The sequence below is a fragment of the Schistocerca piceifrons genome, chromosome 9 (assembly GCF_021461385.2).
Source record: "Schistocerca piceifrons isolate TAMUIC-IGC-003096 chromosome 9, iqSchPice1.1, whole genome shotgun sequence".
Classification (NCBI taxonomy): domain Eukaryota; kingdom Metazoa; phylum Arthropoda; class Insecta; order Orthoptera; family Acrididae; genus Schistocerca; species Schistocerca piceifrons.
In genome coordinates, this window is record NC_060146.1 from 63,312,444 (window position 1) to 63,334,711 (window position 22,268).

At 37.3% G+C, this 22,268-nt stretch overlaps 1 protein-coding gene across 1 annotated transcript in view; it reads left to right on the forward strand.

Annotated features, from left to right (window-relative positions):
- LOC124717092 (lysosomal-associated transmembrane protein 4B-like) overlaps positions 1-16,807 on the forward strand; it is a 233,836-nt gene extending 217,029 nt beyond the window's left edge. Inside the window, exon 6 of the mRNA XM_047243797.1 lies at positions 15,103-16,807. Within this exon, the coding sequence (XP_047099753.1) occupies positions 15,103-15,335 (233 nt within the window). The 3' untranslated portion in view covers positions 15,336-16,807. The remainder of the gene's footprint in view (positions 1-15,102) is intronic.
- The last annotated feature ends 5,461 nt before the right edge of the window (positions 16,808-22,268 follow it).

Consider the following 22,268-nt stretch of genomic DNA (forward strand, 5'->3'; position numbering starts at 1 on the left):
TGATGAATTATCTGTGAATGAGGTCAATCTCTTGTACTCTTGGCAGCTGTCAATATTTATGGTAAATATTAGATGTGTGTGTGTGTGTGTGTGTGTGTGTGCATTTTTATGAGTGTAGGCAGTTGCTGAAAACGGAGATGATACTATTGTAAATATTGTCATTTTTGTCATTTAAGATAGATTCTGGTTGTTTCATTTGATGTTTGTATATTTGGAGTGTTTCAAGGATGTCTAGTTTTCTGCCTTTTGGTTGGATGTGTAGGATGCTAATACCTGTGTTGTTAACATGGTGTTTTGTTTGATGCAGGTGTGTAGCTATTACTGATGTGTGATATTTTTTGTTTTTTAGTGCTGCCATGTGTTCCTTGAACCTAATCTCAAATGATCTGCCTGTCTGGCCAATGTAGAAGCAGTCACAGTCCAAACATTCAATTTTGTACACACCTGTGTGATGAAATGGGTTTCATGTGCTGATGTTGTGGGGTAACTTCTGCCCAATCTTGTTGTCTGTTGTAAAGGATATGCTTATGCCTTTCCGTTTGAAGACATTGGCAATCTGGTATGAAATGTTACCCAGAAAGGGGATTGTATGGAAGATGTTATTTTCTTTTTGTTTTTTGTGTTGTGATTCCTTTGCCATTATTGAGTGTTTTAGGGTGTCTACTATGGAGCTGTTATAACCATTTTCAATAGCTGTTTGTTTTATTATTTCAATTTCTTGATCACATTTATCTTCTGAGAGTGGTAGTTGGATAGCTCTATTAATCATGTACCGGAATGCTGCCATTTTGTGTGCTGCGGGGGTGGCAAGAGGAGTTGTGGATTGTGGTATGTGTTGTGGTAGGCTTCCGATAAATTTCAAATTGATGTCTGTCATTCTTTATTCTAATGGTATAAACAGGACCCCCATCAGGCCCATAGTGAACTGTAGGAACAGCCCAACATTCACGATCAATAAAATACTCTTCAGAATTCTCAAACAAGCATACACATTCAATAATGAGAGAACACTTAGAAACACAACAGAATTTACACAATATGTCAAAAACATACAAGTACCTGATGGAGCCACACTTGACTCATTTGACATACAAAACCTATATTCCTCTGTGCCAATAGATCTCACACTACAGATAATTAATGCCAACCTACATAAACACAAAAATATCCCTTCAACTCACATTAATGAACTAATGGACCTGCTTGAATTCACACTTTCACACAACTATTTTAAATTTAACAATAAAATCTACCAACAAACAGGTGGTCTGGCAATGGGCTCAAATCTTTCCGGATTGCTAGCAGAAATATTTATAAGTAACCTAGAAGACAAAATCCTGAATTCCAATCACCACCTCCTCAAAAATATCATCTACTACTACAGATATGTAGATGATACCATCATTTTAATCAAAGGCACTAAAGATGACATCAGTGAGTTGAATCAGTTTTTCAACAACTCCCATGAAAACATAAAATTCACAGTTGAACACCAAAAAGACGACAGTATAAATTTCCTAGACCTTACCATTAGAATAAAGAATAACAGACATCAATTTGAAATTTATCGGAAGCCTACCACAACACATACCACAATCCACAACTCCTCTTGCCACCCCGCAGCACACAAAATGGCAGCATTCCAGTACATGATTAATAGTGCTATCCAACTAACACTCTCAGAAGATAAATGTGATCAAGAAATTGAAATAATAAAACAAACAGCTATTGGAAATGGTTATAACAGCTCCATAGTAGACACCCTAAAACACTCAATAATGGCAAAGGAATCACAACACAAAAAACAAAAAGAAAATAACATCTTCCATACAATCCCCTTTCTGGGTAACATTTCATACCAGATTGCCAATGTCTTCAAACGGAAAGGCATAAGCATATCCTTTACAACAGACAACAAGATTGGACAGAAGTTACCCCACAACATCGGCACATGAAACCCATTTCATCACACAGGTGTGTACAAAATTGAATGTTTGGACTGTGACTGCTTCTACATAGGCCAGACAGGCAGATCATTTGAGATTAGGTTCAAGGAACACATGGCAGCACTAAAAAACAAAAAATATCACACATCAGCAATAGCTACACTCCTGCATGAAACAAAATACCATGTTAACAACACAAGTATTAGCATCCTACACATCCAACCAAAAGGCAGAAAACTAGACATCCTTGAAACACTCCAAATATACAAACATCAAATGAAACAACCAGACTCTATCTTAAATGACAAAAATGACAATATTTACAATAGTATCATCTCCGTTTTCAGCAACTGCCTACACTCATAAAAATGCACACACACACACACACACACACACACACACACACACACACCCCTAATATTTACCATAAATATTGACAGCTGCCAAGAGTACAAGAGATTGACCTCATTCACAGATAATTCATCACACCAACAGCTTGTACCCCTTGTCAGCTTAAAACTGTATGTACATCAACTACTGGCACAAATGTATATCTATCTGCATATTTTATAGCATTAACCAATGTATTACGCCAACCTCTAGGCAGCTAATACGAGGGCGGTTCAGAAAGTAACCTCCGATTGGTCACAGTGCGGGTTGTGGGGGGAGTAGCAACGCCATCTGTGCGTTCACGCACTCAACAGGTCAGTGGGCATCAAGCCGTGGTCGAGTGAACGTCGTACCTGCGCTAGTTTAGTTTTTGTGGCAGTTTGAAATGTGTGCTGCAATAGAAAACCCCGCCAAATGTGAAGTGCGTGCTGTCATAAGGTTTTTTACAGCCAAAGGATATTCTGCAGCAGCTATTCATCGTGAGCTTTGTGCCGTGTACGGACCAAGAGTTACGAGTGAAGGAGTTGTCCGTGAATGGGTACGTTTATTTAAAAGTGGACGAGAAAACGTTCATGATGAAGAGAGGAGTGGTAGACCATCATTGGTGACTGACGAACTCGTTCAGACAGTTGATGCAAAAGTTCGTGAAAATTGACGTTTCTCAATGTCGGAGTTGTCTACTGGTTTTCCACAGACTTCTAAGACTCTCTTGTACGAGATAGTGACAGCAAGATTGGGTTACCGTAAGTTCTGTGCATGATGGGTGCCCAAAATTCTTACCGACCACCACAAAACTCAAAGAATGGCCTCTGCATTAGACTTTCTGTCACGTTATGAGGACGAAGGAGAACCATTGTTAAACAGAATCGTGACCGGTGACGAAACCTGGATTAAGTACGTGAACCCTGAGACAAAAGAACAATCAAAGATGTGGGCACATTCAAATTCGCCTACCAAACCAAGAAAAGCCTCGCAAGATTTTTCTGCAAGAAAACTGATGGCAACGGTGTTTTGGGATGCCAAAGGGGTGTTGTTGGTTGAATTCATGGAACGTGGTACGACCATTAATCAAGACGTGTACTGTGAAACAATAAAAACGTTACGACGGGCTATACAGAACAAACGCCGTGGTATGCTGACTTCCGGTATCGTTCTTTTGCACGATAACGCCCGTCCTCACTCTGCTCGCAGAACAACGGCCCTTCTTGAGTCCTTCAAGTGGGACGTTATCAACCATCCACCTTACAGCCCAGACCTGGCGCCAAGTGATTATCACCTCTTCATGCATTTGAAGAAATGGCTCGGGTCACAGCGGTTTGATGACGACAAAGAGCTCAAAGATGCGGTCACAGGCTGGCTCCAGGCACAAGCGGGTGATTTTTATGCAGAAGGAATTTCAAAGCTTGTGAAGAGATATGATAAGTGCCTCAATCGCTATGGAGACTATGTAGAAAAATAGTGCAAAGATGTAGTTGTAAGATGTATATTTTAAAATATTTTTATTTAACTTGGTGTATTTTTTTAAATCAATCGGAGGTTACTTTCTGAACGGCCCTCGTATATGCAACGTGCAATCTTAAGACTCCTTGCCATGTAAATGTTTCCTCTCAATAATCACTCTTTCCTCTCTCTCTCTCTCTCTCTCTCTCTCTCTCTCTCTCTCTCCCTCTCCCTCTCCCTTTCACTCACCCACACACACACACACACTTTTCTGCCTCTCTACCTCTCCTTCTGTCTCCAGCCCCTCACTTCACATCTGTTTATTAACCCCAATCAAAGAGTGTAATGTATGTATGATTTTACTGTTGTAGCCAATATGATCATTGTAATTATAGTCTGTAACATTTCACCTAATTGTTATCAATAAGTATGAAGTTTAAGCCATTTTAACATTTCACCTGATTGTATAAACAAGTATGAATGTTTGCTGTTTTGACTTGTCAGAATTGGATTTATATACCACCTGAAGTACACTCATATATTTGACACCTCAAAACAAACACCGCCAAATGCTTAAAGCAATTATTCTGTAATAATATTGTTATGATGTATATTCTTAGCACTTTGCGATTATGTCTTCACTTCTGCTATACGAACTTTGCACCCAGCTGATTCCAGACGCCATATTTGTTTACAAATGTGGCAGTATACACGTGATGTGTTACGACAGCAAAAGGAACCTGTGATCACTGAAGGTACTGTAGTTTACTTATTTAATGTTTACCATTAGATATCAGTTTAATTTTTCATCAAAAGTTATCCTAAACCATATTCTGAAGTAGTGTCTCGTTTCTCCACTAGGCAGTGCCACAAGTTCCTCCAAAAATCGTAACACAACACGCACACAAATGTAATACTTACTAATGTAAATCCACCCGATGATGGAATTTTAAACCTTTGAAACGCGTCGTGGAAATAAATAAAACGGTGACTGGTAACAGTGAACTTGTTGTTTCATTTAATGATAATAAGTTTGATATTATTTGAATATTATAGCACAAGGGTGGTTTGATAAGACTGATAAAAAAGCAAGAAGAAATATTTGTTTTATAAACAACTCATCTTACTTCTTGACACAGTCTTGTTTGAGGAATATACACTTGATCCTCAAGCTTTCTCATCCCATCAGAAAGATAGGTTCTGTTCAACTCTGCAAAATACTAATTGATTGCAACTCTTACTTCCTCATGAGATACAAGACAAAGATTCTCAAATTAAGGAATGGAAGAAGTCACTGGGGGGTGGGGGGTAAGTCTGGTGAATAGGGTGGATGAGGATCCAATTTAAAGTCCAATTCATGCAGTTACATCATTGCTATTGCTGACGTGTGGGATGTTGCATTATCCTGGTAAAAGAGCATTTTTTTTTCTTGCTAACCTTGGTCTTTTTTCAACCAACGCAAATTTTAAATGATGCAGCAGAGAGGCATAATAGTATCCTATAGTTGTTGTGGTCTTCAGTCCATAGACTGATTTGATGCAGCTCTCCATGCTACTCTATCCTGTGCAAATTTCTTCATCTCCCAGTACCTACTGCAACCTACATCCTTCTGAATCTGTTTAGTGTATTTATCTCTTGGTCTCCCTCTACGATTTTTACCCTCCACGCTTCCCTCCAATACTAAATTGGTGATCCCTTGATGTCTCCCTTCTTCTAGTCAAGTTGTGCCACAAACTCTTCTGCAATTCGATTCAATACCTCCTCATTAGTTAATTGATCTACCCATCTAATCTTCAGCATTCTTCTGTAACACCTCATTTCGAAAGCTTCTATTCTCTTCTTGTCTAAACTATTTATCATCCACGTTTCACTTACAGTGTCCTGTTATGGTTCCTTTTTCCAAGTAATCTATGAGAATCATTACTTGGGAATCCCAAAAAGCTGTGGCCCTTACCTTACCAACTGACAAAGCGGTCTTTCCTTTCTTTGGCACAATTTTTCTTGCTTTTGTCCATTTTTTTTTTTTACTTTGGTGTGTAATGGTAGATCCAGGTTTCATCACTGGTCACAAATCAGCACAAAAAGTCTTTTAGATTGTGATTAAACATTGCCAGACATTGTGCGCAAATGTTGTGCTGGATGCACATATGGTCAACTGCGAGTAGCTGCAGCACCCATCTCACACACAGCTTCTCCATAGCCATTTCTCCATGCAGGATATTAAGCACTTGTATACTTGAGATGCCCACAGTCTCAGCAATCTCACAAATTTTTATTTGGTAGTCTTGTGTTACCACATCATCGAATTTGTCAATGGTTTCCTCTATGGTGACTTCAGTTGGATAGCGGGAGTGCACATAGTCTTTGGTGATTGTCCAATGATGTTTAAATTCATTAATCTAAAAGTAAATAGTCTTCAACGATGGTGCAGAGTCTTCATGAACCTCATGTAATTTGGTTTTTATTTGTGTGTCAGTCTACCCCTTCAAATTAAAAAGTTTAATAACAGAACAAAACTTGGTTTTCTCCATTTTCAGTCGCAGTTGACCACTGACCAATCCAGACAGCTTTTGACTGTCAGCTGTATGCTGTACATTGTTGAAATTTTAATATGGTACTTGGAATAATGAAGCTTATGAACCATGATGGCACAGCAAAAATATTCTTCTCTTTCATGGAAATTTACCAGACTTATCAAACTACCCTTCGTATTTATGAAAATGGGAGCTATCCATCAGATTCTGAAAAGAATTTTATTGTTATATTTCTGTAAATTACTACACTATCATTCTAGTACCACTTGCATTAAAAATACAAGTGTCCTTCATCGAAGAATGGAAGAGGAATACTGAAAATAAATTGGAAGAGAAGCAGTTCAGTTTTAGAAGCAGAGGCACTTGAGAAGTGGCCTAGGCAGTAATACTAATAATATTATATATTCCACCCCACACTTCTATGCAGTAATTTACAGCCTTGCAGCATTGTGTTTTTTTATTTCATATGTACTTGGAATGTGCCTGGCATTATCACTTCTCACTCAACTGGTACACAATTAATCATTTTGTTGTTGATAATGTGATTCAGCATTTAAACACACTTTTTGATGAAATTTGCCTGAGTTCATTATCAGATATTTTGAGACAAGGTATAGAGACTGTAACCACAAATATATACCTGACATAGTAATTTGGTTTAACTTTTTCATATATTCATATCAAATATGTTCAAAGGAGTGATGTGCATAAGAAGGACTTTAAAAAAACTGGTGCCGGCCGCGGTGGTCTCGCGGTTCTAGGCGCGCAGTCCGGAACTGCGCGACTGCTACGGTCGCAGGTTCGAATCCTGCCTCGGGCATGGATGTGTGTGATGTCCTTAGGTTAGTTAGGTTTAAGTAGTTCTAAGTTCTAGGGGACTGATGACCACAGCTGTTAAGTCCCATAGTGCTCAGAGCCATTTGAACCATTTTTGAAAAAACTGGTACGTGACTGTCCTGACATGGGTCCAACTACAAGCCTTAAATAGCATTTTAACAATACAATACATAGTGTTTCATTATTGGAAACATAAGTTTTATGAAATTACATACAATAATTTATGAGTTTGCCAAAAATCGAGTAGAAATTAAGTAACATACAACTCCAATGTTCTGTGCAAATAATCTCATTAGTCATACAAATATATTACAGTAAAATTGTATAAGATTACATTTGTCAGAAATGATGCATGTTAATTTTAAAAGTGCTGGTAATTTATAATGTGTAAAACAACTCTAATAATAGTTTATAATATTCGTACAACATAAAATGCACTGAACAATTCCTCTTTACTGTGAGAATGTTACATTATTAACTCTTTGGAGACCAGATACTTAGAAGAACACTGGGCTTAAGAAACCAACCATTTATGCCGTTTCTTAAGTGTTTCTGGCACATATGTAACTGATGTATCTTAAAGTGTAATACATACTAAAAAGGGCCAAACTTCAACTTTAGTTCTTTGATAGATTACAAATTTTAAAATAATGATGACAGAAAGTACATAATAATCTTCCCAAGAAAAAAGTGAGAGTTGAGTTTTTGAGCAATTTATTCCTCTTGAGATCCCAAAATTTCTTGCTCACTCAACAAATATGATATATTTGTATCAGAATTATAGCAAACTGCAAAACCTAATGAGTAGATGCACAAAATTATATCAGTGTGATGGCATTGGTTCAGTCATTCATGACAGTAGCTGTTACGTTCACTGATGTTTCTTTCAAAACAATTCTAGAAATTCACAACAGAATGCGCCAGCAGTCAAAGGGATGGTTCTGAGATGTGCATACATTGTTCTCTTATGAAACGAGTCCAGTTTTTGAATGGTACGTAGCTCACACATCAAGAAAATTGCACCTGGCCTATACTTGGGCATGGTCTTTTTAACACAAAGTTGTGGCCCAAGCTTGATCTCCAAAGTGTTAAATACTGGAAATGTTTATATCCTTACAATGACTACATGTTTTCAGCATCAATGAATTTCATAGTTGTATCAGTTGTTTGATCAGAAATTACTTAAATGTGACTTGTTATAAAAATATCATCATTACTGTAAGGAATATACAAACACAACTAACTTCAAAAAGTTGCCTACTAGCAACTTTTACAATGCACAATACAGTTATCATATTCTCGTGTTGACACGGTATCAGTGTATTTGGAATATGTGGCTGCAGTTTGCCATGTTACATACTGTTGTATTTTTTTAATATAATTTATGCGCATATGGTTGTCTTGTTATTTAAATTTTCTTCTCTTTTTTTGGATGAATTATGTAGTGACTTGTTATATCACGGAAGTGAAAGTTTGCCTCCTATGAGCATAATCTGTTAGCACCACACCATGGCTGTCCCAAAAAACACACAGAATCACCTTGCCTGATGACATTTGGGTCTTTGTCATTTTCAGCAGTGGTGAAGCTACATGTTTCCATTGCTTGCTTTGTTCCTTTGTGTCTGAGTAATAGTAACACACCCAAGTTCACCCACAGAGGTGAGGTTGCTAAAGAAGTCATCTGGATTGGTCTGACACATCTGCAACATAGCCCCCAGCACTTAGTTTCAGTGGGCCTTTCAAATGGGGTGAGTGGTTGTGGAAACCAGTGGACTGCAACCTTCATCATGTTCAAAAACATATTGAAGCAGTTGAAAATTTATCTGTGACACTCACTTTTGTCATTACTGCCCCGACCTTGATGAGCTCATCTTCAGGCACCAGGGCCTCCAATCTTCTTGTGATTCCTGCCTGTTCAGAGAGAGATGGCCTGGCACTTTGTTCATTCAGACTTGTTTGACCACACTAGAAGTGTCTATGCCACCTAATTATTGTGCCTTGTGATGGTGTATTGTTGCCACACACAGCCAACAACTCAGTATGGATGGTTACACTGTTGTTCCCCTTCAAAGACAGAAACAAAAATCCCCGCAATATTCCACTTTACCAACGGGCTGCACCATTGTGTTTTGGCTCATCTACTAGCATGTTGTGGTATTGTGGAGTGGCAGGAGGAGGCAAGAAACATCCTTGAATAAAAGGTTCTCAGTTTACTTGCCACATCAAATATTATTTTTTGAAGTGATAATTAAAAAATATTATGAATATCTGATATGTGATGAGTTGTTGCCTTTAATCTTTCTATTATTTATTATAAACAGATAACCAACATGTGGATCACGACTTTTTATTTATCAACAACCAGTTTCAATTCGCACTGGAGATCATCTTCAGGCCTACAGTGTAGAAAAAAGGCAATAATTATGTTACAGAAGTGTCACATTATGAACATGTGTCTCACGGATAATAAAAGTAACGAATGACTATTACAAATACACATATACCTGGCATTGCAAAGTGCAGTTTGTTAATGTCATGTGAAAATAACATAAAGAACAGGGATGTCATGGGTAAAAAATTTTTGCAGTCACATGACATGTATGTATGAGGTCTATTCAAAAAATTCCAGAACTTTGTCCACAAAATTTTTCTACGCTTACCTATTACATATTGCACATGATGTCCTTTGAAATACTCTCTTCCACAATTGATACACAACTCCCAATGCTATTTCCACTTATGGAAGCAGTCTTGGTAAGCCTCTTGCTGGATAACACAAAATGCTATCTGAAAATTGTCTTTCATCTCATCTATAGTTGCAAATCTTCATCCTTTATTGGGGTTTTCAACTTTGGAAATAAATAAGTCCTCAGGGCCAGGTCTAGAGAGTATGGTGGATGAGGCAGCACAGTGATTTCATTTTTTGTGAAATAGTTATGCACCAGCAGGCATGAATGTGTGGATGCATTATCATGATGCAAATGCCACGGATTGTCTTATGACATTTCATGCTGTTTCCTTCTCACATTTTCTCGCAGGTGTCACAACACATCCTGATAGTACAAGCAATTGACAGTTTGTCCCTGTGACAGGAATTCAGGATTAACAATCCTTCAGTCAAAGAAACCTATCAGCGCACGGCTTTGACATTTGACCTGGCCTGATGAGCTTTTTTTGGTCTTGGGGGAACCTTTCCAGCACGCTGTGAAGAACTGAACATTGCTCTCGACATAATAACTGTAGACCCAGGTCTCATCACCAGTTATGGTTCTCATAAGAAAAATCTTTCTCATTTGTGTGATCCAAAAGCTCTTCACAGATTGTTACAAGGCAAAGGTCTTGACTCATAAGCTGTGGGATGAACTTGATGGCAACAAGATGCACTCCAAGATGCTGTGTCAGAATTTCATGACGTGATCCAACTGAAATGTCACATTCTTCTGCAATCTCTTGGGCAATCAGTCTTCAATTAGCATGCACAATTTCATTGATGTTCCTGGCATGAGTGTCATTGGTAGATGTCAGAGGGCATCCTGAACGAGAGTCGTCTTTAACTTCCATCTGACCATTTTTAAACAATGTGAACCATTTGTAATTGAGTGTGGTTTAATCGCTCATCACCATAGGCTTTCTGCTTCATTTAGTGAGTCTCTGTAAAGATTTTCTTGAGTTTCTTGCAAAATTTAATGCAGACATGTTGTGCCTCTAACTCTGCCATCGCGAAATTTCCAAACTGTGTGACACAACATTCAAATTAAAACAGCACTGAAAACTAACTAGCAGGTATACAACAATGAAACTACCAGCAGTTACATATTAAACATAGGCATGTGCAGGGACTCCAGCCACATTTCACTCCAACACACCATTCGAGCAAAATTATGAATGTCAAAGATGAGTGCCTTAAAACAGTGTAAAACTATTCCTCCATATATAAGTAAATTAAAAAAATTAATAAAAATTCAGACTTAAAAGTAACATTAATGTAACACATTTCAGCATGAATCACGCATTCTAAAATAGTAGGTGAAAAACGAATGTTATAATCCCACTGACAGGACACAGTGCACTGTACATTTTTGTTCTTGTTTACATTTTTTAAAGACAGTGCCAAATCACTGAACATATATAAAAATTTACAAATTTGCCTACGTTTTAATGATGAATAAAAGAAATACACTTAGGACTCTTGCTTTAATTTAAAATGGAGGGAATAAATTGGAGACTGATTATGGAAGAATCATAGAAAAACTGAAGAGAAAGGGGTGCAGTTACAAAATAAACATAGTTATGTTTAAGTAAATAATTAATACAAATTATAGAAGCAATAATAGTTTGTGAAGAGTGTGGTCGCTAGAAACACCTGTCAGTCAAAACAGGCTGACTGACGGGTGATGTAGTAGATCGTTTATGCATATCACGGGCTGCAGTATGTGCTGACCATCTTCTGCCATGGCCAACTGATAAACTGCTGGGAAAAATACCACAACACCAAGGAGCTGTGTGACATAAACAAGAGTTGGCTGGCATGTTACTACATCTGGAAGATGATGTCTATTCAAATTTCACAGAAGTCGCATAAGAGTGGCGCTAGTAGCTTTACAGTGAGGATGCAAATCAGGTTTGTTTAAATACATGCTGCAACAGTCGTGAGCATTAGTTGCCTTTGAGGTTGCTCATGATGAGTTGGTTAGTCAAGACTGCCTTTAAGGGAACAAAGACACCATTGCCAGCATCTCACTGACTTTGAGCAATGTTGTGTAATAGGGCTACCAGAAGCTGAATCTTCCTTCTGTGGTACTGGAGAAAGGCCTGGCAGGAATGTTGCCATTGTACACGATTGCTGGCAGTTGTGATCACGAGAATGTACAGTCGCAAGAAGACTAGTCTCTGGACAGTCATGTGACACTACCGAGAGAGAAGACCATTGTGTTTGGCGTCTGTCTCTGGCACATTGTACTGCAGCAATTTTAGCAGCAGTTGGAACCCCAGTGACACAGCTAACTGTTACAAATTGGTTACTTCAAGGTAGAGATGGGTCATTTGTGAACTAATGGGTTCAAAGGAATGGTTCACCAAAATGAACGGAAGGAGCGAACTTATAGTTCCCGGGAATGGGAAATGGTCTGTCTCTTCCCACAACAACATGTCAGTCGGTCTCGTTCCAGCCTCGGTCCCTTTCCCATCTGTGTCAGTCTCGGTCTCCTTCGGCCGGACTCATCCTTCTTTTGTGTGGCCACTCGTAGCATTTCCACTGCAGACTGCTCCTAGTTAGTTCAGTATTGAGTTTTTTTTTTTTTTCACTGAGCATGATCATTCTAGATATGTTTCAAACCTTTTTTGGAACTCTGGACTTTGATTCTTTTTGTATTCCATTCAGCATCCATGACCTGTGATTAAAATGTATTTTATAACTATGTAAATTACATAAAAAATTACATGGTATGGAATACATACATCTTTTCAGGTAACAAAAATGCATATCAGCTTATTTCACTATTTTGATACACAGCAGAAGGCATACTTATAAAAAGGCAAGATTTTTTGTTATTACACATGCAAAGGAAGTCAGCACAGCACACACGAGTGACCATTTTCCTTTTTTTTCCCCAAGGTAAAACAGCATGTTCATTGTTATAGAAGGCAGACTAACTTACAACCAAATGAAGCCTGCACTCCATAATCGAGTGTGTAGTGTCACATTTTGTGAATAGAATATGGTGACTTCTACAATATTATTTCAGAGGTACAGGGTGGTGCCAGAAAAATTGACCCTGAGTGCTAAACTACTCTCTGTCACCCACCAGTCATCATCTATTGTTTCGAAGTTGTTGTTTGCATTAGGTTATCTGTTATTTCTTTGCTGCCTAATTATTGCATGTTTATCTATTCTGCTCATAGTGGTCAACAAATCATGCGTAATTGGCGAATAGTCTGTACTCGGGGCCTGTTTTTCGTGCACCACCTTATATTACTTCACTGTGATCACTCACATAATGGTACAGTTTGCTTAATGAAAGGTTTTGTGGAATTACTTCTAAAAGTGTGTGAAAATTCTTGTTGTGTACATAGTTCCGCGTAGTCAGCGCGTACACAGCTTTCCCACTAGAGTGCGCCCCGCTAAGCACAACAGCGCAGGTGCAGCGCTCATCCATCTCCGCACTACGAGATGGCGCTGTCATAGAGACGGACCAAATTGTGCTTCCGCTGATCCGCGTATTAATATGTAACACAGCCAATGAGATTGCTGCTAACGTAGAACCTTTTCTCCTCACGGATCACACTCGCACAGTGATACCTGAACGTGCGAGGTATTATAACGAGTGTACAGACCTCCGATTAGTCAGGCTGCATCAGGCTGCATCAGTCTGCAGTCGCATTTCAGTCTGTGCCTAATAAGATTATCATATTCCTGTACATAGCCATGAAGAGAAATGTATAGACACTTTGTCAAGTATCAGAGATATGTGAGAATACGATTAATGTACCAAGACCAAAGAAACTTCAGATTGTCAATTGTAAATAGCATCCAGAATCAAGTTAAGTAAGGTTTATGATTGTTATTATTTTAATAAATGTGTGTGAAAATTGATCAAGTTCTGTTTAAAGTTGGTCGTCGTCAATCTGCTACTCTAAGCGTGGAAGTGGCATTTCTATCGTCTGACCTAACGGCAGAAGATAAACACGCCACGATATGACCACGGGACACTCGCCTACTTTGCTAGAGCGACATGTCAAATAATCTGATGGTGTGTGTACCGAAGGTCTTACAGTATGCATACCACAATTCTGTAATGAATAAAAACTCTGTACTGCAAAGGGAAGGCAAGTGCCCCTCTTGGTGCCTTCCATCTTCAGGCACCTATGCTACTAATTTTCAATTTTTTGTAAGAACCATATACCGCACACAAATGAATGAATGGTGAACGAGTAAAAATGAATAGTTCCCAAAAAAGAATGATCACTAGTGAACTAGTTTCCATGGATGAACAAGTTTGCCCATCTCTATTTCAAGGTCAACTCTGAACCAGGTGCCCTGTAGCTTGCATTCCACTGACTCGAAACCGCTACCATTTGGGACTTCAGTGGTGTCAGGTGAGAGTTCAGCGGAGAGAAAAGTGGAGGTCTATTGTGTTTTCTGATGAAAGCTGGTTCTGACTCGGTGCCAAAGATGGCTGTACGTTGGGTAAAAGGGAGGGAAGCCAGTTGAGGGCCTGCAGCCAACCTGTCAGCATGCTAGACACACTAGACCTACGCCTGGAGCACACTAGAGCTACACTTGGAGCTACTGTTGTGGTTATCCCATGCACCCTGACTACAAATTTGTACATCAATCTGTTGCACTGCAGTCACGAACTGCATTTAGGGGGCGTTTCCCAACAGGATAATGCTCACCCACATACCACTGTTGCAACCCAGTGTTCTTTACAGAGTGTTGACATGTTGCCTCGGATTGCTCGATCACCAGATCTGTCTCGAATTGAGCACATATAGGGCATAATCGGATGATAACTTCAGTATTGTGCACAACCAGCATTAACCACCCTTGTACTGACCAACCAGATGAAACAGGCACAAGCTGACATCCAGCAACTGAAGGACACAATGCTTGCATATTCTCGTGCTTGCATTCCACAGACAGTTACACTGATTATTAATACACTGGCATATCACATTTGCAATAGCTTATCTCATTGTTACATTAATGTGTGATCTTGCAGTGAAAATCTCTTCAATATGTTACTTAGACAAATGTATTCCACAAATTTCATTACTCTACAGTAACAATTTTTGGGGGTTGCTGTATTTTTCCATCAGTGTATGATGAAGACATTTGTTTGCAGTACTGGCTAACTAACATCCTTGTTGAATGAAGGAGTCTAATCATCCATTGCTATTAACCAAGACCTAGAGAGAATTGTGCTTTCTGACATTTTTTTAAATTTTGTTTTCAGTCGTCAATGGATATCTCATTCTGGTGGTGTACAGCTTCTACAGGAGCCTCCGAATGCAGCTCAGCTCCAAGCAACTGCTCATCAACGAGGAGGCACCCGAGGAGAAGGAGAAGGAAAAGGAGCAGGAGCAGGAGAAAGAAAAACCCAAAACAGGTCTGGACGCTGTCGTCTTCACCAGGCCAGTGCTTCACCTTGGCGGCAAGGACAACTACTCCTCACTCAGTGAGGCCTAGATTTTGCAACAAGATGGATGTCCCAGCTTGTTTGTTCTGTTACTTCCAAACTTAATAATTTGCTGGGAATAAAATAACAGATAATTTTATGTACATTGAAGTCGCTTGTTAACTGCAGGAGGGGAAAAAAATACTGAAATTAAGATCACTACAAGCTACTTCAAATGGAACCTAAGAAATTACAGTGGTGTCTGCATTGTTTTTAGGGAATTATCTGACTGCATTGGTGGCATGTTTACCTGGAGATCATTGCTGTTTAAACCTGTTTGTTGTTTAGAAGATATGTCAATTCACCGTATGCTTTATCACTGTAACATTGCTGTCATGGTACTAAAATTTAACAATACCAGGATCAGGAAATACCCACTGACTTCCAAAAATCAGTTAAAAAAAGAGACTTTGTGAGTAACATATAGGTGTGTATGAGTTTGCTAAACATTCCATTTCAGTGCAAGACCTGTCTCACTGGAAATAATTATTAATTCCTACACACCAATTTTGTGAGTAAAAGTGACTTATGTTTTTTTTTTTCTTTCACTGACTTGGTAAGAGTTCTTAGACAATGTGGTTTTGACCAGCCCAATAAAGTGACTCCTGTATGTCACCGGGTTTTAAAATTACTTACACATCAACATTCACTACGCATTCTTACGCATAAAATAGTGTACAGGATTGCTGGGGGCTAGAAATGTGTTGGCTGTTGATTTTTACATGAGTCAGTCGTTCTTACTGAATTATATTACTAAAATCCTGGGAGATACTGCCATGTGGAAAATAGTGGAGAGTACTATTTTGGAAAATTTAATCCTGGAAATTTTCACAGCAGAATGTTTCACTGTGTATTGGGAATTATCAGTAGGTGTGTAAAACAATATTATTTAAGTATGACTTACCCTTATTGCTTTGACAATGGGCACTTTCTCCACTGAGAAAAAGTTTGAGCTGACCAACTCATTTGGGAGTGGTCTCCAGATAACAAACTAATTTTTTCTCATACATCTGCTATGTTTTCTATTTTTGTAAGTGTTTTGTGAACTATTGCACCCAGTAATAAATATGAAGATAATGTAGTGAACATTCTCACAAGAAATTCCAGTATTTAAATATAGTTTGTTACATTAGTCTCTACTAAAGAATTTCATTAATATTTCATAACTCTGATATACCAAAGTCTGGTTGATAGTATTACCGTAGAGCTTTGCACAGCTTGTACTACAGCTTTTAGCTTTTTTTCTTTTTTTTTTGTGGGGCAATCTTTACTGAAGAATGTTGGTGCACTTGCAATTATTTTAATTTTTAGAAATCTGACTCAACTTAATAAGTACATGTATTACATACATAATATATGCAAAGAATAAATGCCAAGTATTTTTGTAATATTGTATTGTTACAAGCTTACATTTTCTTCGCCAATTGTGTGTAATTTGTTGTGATGTATCTCTCTTAATTAAATACATTATTTTTTTGTTCTACACACACTCCATATTACTTTATTGAAAAGGTGTTCAATTTTCTTGTATACAAAGTATGAAGCCAGGCAACCATGCCATTATAAAATTTAATCATAGATTTTTAAATTACTCTTAACAGTATAACTAACTATCATATAAACTTCTGCTGACTAAGTTCTGGGTGGAATCCATACATGGAAAGAGTAAAGATTGCCACTTGTTCTTTATTAGAAGTATTACAAGGGCCATACTGAAAGTTTTTATTTTTGTTTTTCAGACAAACCAAGTACATCATCTCAATCTACATACTTTCTATCACTGTTTACAGTTTTGTACCCCAGTCGGTAAAAATGGAAGCCTTATAGCATCACATTGTTGTCTGTCTGACTGACTGATTAAAATACTTTTCCCCAGGAACCGGTAGACTTATCAAGTTGAAATTTATGTGATATGTAAAGGTTTATGGTCCCTTGGTGGTATAATACACTTTAGCTTCTGAGTTAGTGCAATCAAAATATATGGTCATTTATGTCACATACAGACTCACTATTCAAACCCTGCATGGTTCATTCCATTGTTCTAGACTCATGAAATTTGCCAAGAAGCAAGGTTTCACAGTAGGAACAAAGGAAAAAAATCTGAAATTGTTAATTTGTAATTATATTGTCATTTTTATGCAATTTTCTTTCTGTCCCACTCCATCTGTTAAGACCCTCTTTCTCAGGAATGGGACAATATATTGAGTTAAAATTTATTTCACATACTGAGGTTTATATTGCTTCAGTTGTGTAAAAAAAGTTAAGTTTCTAAGTCAATGCAATCAAAAGATAGGGCCATGTATGTCACATATTTTGATACTTGCAAATTCACTCATCAATACCTATAGGGTACTTCCCCTTGATGTAGTATCATGAAATTTGGCAAGAAAAAAGATTTCTCAGTTAATGTAAAGGAAAAGAATCAAAAAATCATCAATTTGTAATTATATCACTAAAAAAGACTTTGTTTGTCATTTGGTATCCAACATCAAATTGAAATTAAGGGAGTCTTATTCATGCCTTGCGCATTTTTAATAAGAGTCTCCATTTCTCTGGACACATTTATTCCATCATTGTGCAAGTCTGAAAATACTTTCACAATAGAACTCCATTCCACCTTCATGAAAATACTGATGCACTGCTTGCTGAATGCCGTCCAACATCTTGTAGTGTTGACCTCATATCTGTGCCTTAACAGAAACAAAACTGTGGTAGTCAAAGGATACGAAGCTGGGACTATAGGGAGAATGTGGAAGAGTTTCTAGTCAAATGTCCTGCTCTTCTCCATAGTGACACAAGCAATGAGAGTTCAAGAGCAACCGCTACAGAGCTCATGATGGATACTCATATTTCCATCTTTTAAATGCTTCAACCATCCTCTAACACCACTGGTGCTCATGCAGGCACCTCCATAGGATTGCTGAAGTATGGGGTGAATTTAAGCAGCACATTTCTCCTCTGTAATGAGGAATTCAATAACAGCAACATTGGTGCCAACTGTTTTGGATGTAATGCTTGTGGTTATGCTAATGAATGCTAATGATGTCATGGTTTGGCAATATGTGGTGTAAAGTCTGTAAATTATGATCATTTAGTCATTTTTGTTACATTGTTTGAATTGGAATTTTAACAATGGATTGGTCATGACTGTCTGCATGGCCATCTTATTTGGCAGACAAATACATAAACAAGAATGAACTTGTAGCTAGCTAGTATCTAGATGGTGTCCTTCATTAGAGATCTGAGAAAGGACACAGTTTTAATACTGCAGAAAGTTTCAAAATAGTGTAAACTCCACTGCAGAGTGGAAGATGCATTCTGATTTCTGCAAGTGTCTCTCCATGACATGGCTGCTTGCTTTCCACAAGTATGTTTCCATAGCTCAACCATATCTCCACAATATCCTTTCTTCCAGGAGTGCTAGTTCTGCAAAGTATGCAGGAGAGCTTATGTCACATTTGGGAGGTAGAAGGTGAGGGTGTACATAAAGCTGTGAAGGTATGCTTGGATAGATCAGACAGCAAGAGCACTGGCTAGAAAATTAAGGTTCCAGGTTTGAATCCTGATCCATCATAGAGTATAATCCTGCCAGGGTGTTTTTCCAATGTTCTTTCATTTCATGAGAGTTTTGTTAGATAAAATCTTCTAACTACATTGCCTCAGTTTCCCCTTGACAGTGAGTTCTAAGACTCTCTCTTGAATCATATCTCTGTTCAGGATTTCATCATCTTTCATCTTAATCTCTGATTTTACATCAGTATATATTTTTGGAGCCTGTGATTTTAGTGTATTAAAGTGTAATATTAGTTATTTAAATTTATTTCAAATTCATTATCAAGTGTTCTAAAATAAGAAACTTTCTTTTATAAATAACATTTTTACCAAAAGAATTTATTCTTTCATCAGTAGATAACAGAATGATACAACTAATTTATATGAAATTTAATATAACACATTTAGTTTATTTAAAAGTTTAACATAATTCCTAACTGTTTACACCATAATTTTGTGATTTCTCTATAAATAACATGTTTTCAATTAAACTAACCGCCCTTTTTAAATCAGGTAACAGATATTTCAACAGTGAGAAATAAATTTCAATCAAAAACACTTTAAACACATTTTTTGCAGTTTGAGATTTTTATATCACTCATAACATATTTAATGATATGAATATAATAGAGGGAAACATTCCATGTGGGAAATATATATATATAAAAAACAAAGAAAGCGCTAGTAGAGAGACACAATAAAAAACACATGAACACACACACAAATTTCAAGCTTTCGCAACCCAAGGTTGCTTCATCAGGAAAGAGGGAAGGAGAGAGAAAGATGAAAGGATGTGGGTTTTAAGGGAGAGGGTAAGGAGTCATTCCAATCCCAGGAGCGGAAAGACTTACTCTTGGGGAAAAAGGGACAGGTATACACTTGTGCGCACACACACACACATATCCATGCGGATATGTGTGTGTGTTTTTTATTGTGTCTATCTACCAGCCCTTTCTTGTTTGGTAAGTCACAGCATCTTTGTTTTTCATAACATATTAAATATGATTCAACTGAATTCTCTCATTTTGAGAGAATTGAAGAGCGACCTATTTAATTGTTAAAAACCATTCACCAGCCAAGATTGCATAAAATATTTTTATATTTAAGGCATTTGGTTTCAACAGACTATACTGTCATCTTCGGTACTTGAAATCTTTAGTTGTAAAATATGTTCATTTTACACTGACCTCATGCACAAGATGTCAAGTGGATAAAAAAGCACATTATAAAAGATTTGGCATCACTAAAATATTTAAAAACGTAAAGCACCTTGTATTCTAAAATTTTTATTTCCCTCTGGATTGCTTCGTCTCCGAGTGGAAAATTTATTAATCTGTTCAGCGTTGTGTGGAAGAATATTTGTTTGTGGGCTTTTGGATGACATGAGTGTACATTGATAATACAGTCTGTTGTGGTAGGCTTTCTGAAAATTTGGTTCTATAAGCATTAAAGTGTCATCTACATATCTGTAATAGTATATGACTTTTTGATTAGTTGTGTTTTTTATTTCAAAAATTTTCCTTCCAAGCTGTTAAGGAATATGTCCGCTATGGTTCCACCAATACTACATCCCATTGCAACTCCATCTTTTTGTGTATATATTTTACTATCAAACTCGAAGTAATTTTGGTGTAAGACAAGTTTTGTTAGTTGCAAAATTTCTGTAGTGCCTTGTACTGCGATTTTTTTTGTATTTGAGTAGGTTTTGTTCTGTGATATCTATTGTTTCCTGGATTGCGATGTAGGTGTATAGGTTAGTAATGTCAAAAGATACAACTCTTGCATTTGGGGGTATTTTTATGTCCTTGATGCTTTTTAGCTAATGTTCCAGAATTCCTTATTGTATATATATTTGTTGTATGTGTAAAATTTATTATGGAGGTTGTTTAGTTTCTTGCTTATGTAATATGTGGGACTGTTAACACTGTCCACTACAGGTCATATAGGAATGAATTGTTTATGTATCTTAGGGTGTCCACGGAGCTTTGGTGTTCCTGGGTTCATGGGTATACATGTCCTTTTTTCATATTCTGTAAGTATTGTACGACATGCTTTTATGGTTTTCCTGGTTTGGTTTATAAATTTGTTTGTGGGGTTTCTGTTGATTTGTGTGATACCATTGCTACCAAAGAAATCGTTAACTTTTTGTATGTAGTCATTTTTGTCGATGATAACTAAACTATTGCCTTTATCTGACGTAATTGCTAGGGAATTGTTATTCATTAATTTTTTCATTAATGTGGCGTAGTGTTTTGTTGTCTGAATAGGTATTATAGCTTTTCCTGATTTTGAGCTCTCTTTCTGTTGCATTTGCTATTTTGATAGTAATTTCTTCTGCTGTTTTATGGATAAATTTGCTAAGAGGAGCACTATTGTTGCAGATACTATTACTTGTTTTTGTACACTATTGTAGAATCTAGGTTTGATAGTATACTTTAATCCTTTATCCAATAATTTTTGTTCCTGGTCATTGAAAGTAATTTCGGTCATATTGATAGTTTTTTTTTAATGAAAATTGAAAGGAGAAATTATGTCATTATTTTTGGCAGTGGGGTACTGTTTGTCCATGAGGTGTCTGATTTTACTTTTGAGTGTGGATCTGACCTGGGTGCTGACGTTGAGCACATAGATGTTTATGAAATGTGACATGGTATCAAAAATTAATGGGGTAGTATTGTTACTTAATTTTAGGTGAGCCACATACATATCTTGATTTAGGTGTTCCTTATAAGATAGTTTACTGTTGATTTCTTATTGGATCCATAATTTTGCTCTGTATTGTCTGATGTGAGGTACCAGTGTATTTACAGAGCACCTGACGATTGCAATTTGCCGAAATGGGCTCATTTTGAATAAAATATAAACAACTTACATAGCAGTGTAAGTGGCTATTATCCATAAATAGCGATGTAATTAAAAGACATATTTTGCACTGCAGGCCCCAAAGAACACAAGTTATTATTGCTTGTAACATGATGCATTTTGGACTTAGCCATCTTCAGATACCTGTTAAAAAAATAGTAAGGTACATGGAAATTACAAAACAGTATGAGAACAGTGAAATACAAGAACAACTCTCAGTTGCACACAGGAAGTACTTCAAGCAAAAATGTACCTAGGAGCAGCATGATGCATATAAAGGTTACAAGCTATGCATGTAACAATCATAAGCAGACTAGTGAGAAAATGTAACATGAAGTAGAGGCAAACATTCATGTCAGATGGCAGTATAATATTGACTGTGGCACCATACTTGATCATAACTGACAGAGTAGTCCAAAAATTTATTAAAAAAATACAGTAGCCAAGTATACATGATAACATTGTAACAGTAAGAAAGACCGTAAACTACTTTTTTAGTAGACAAGAACACCAAAGAATGCCATGTGGCT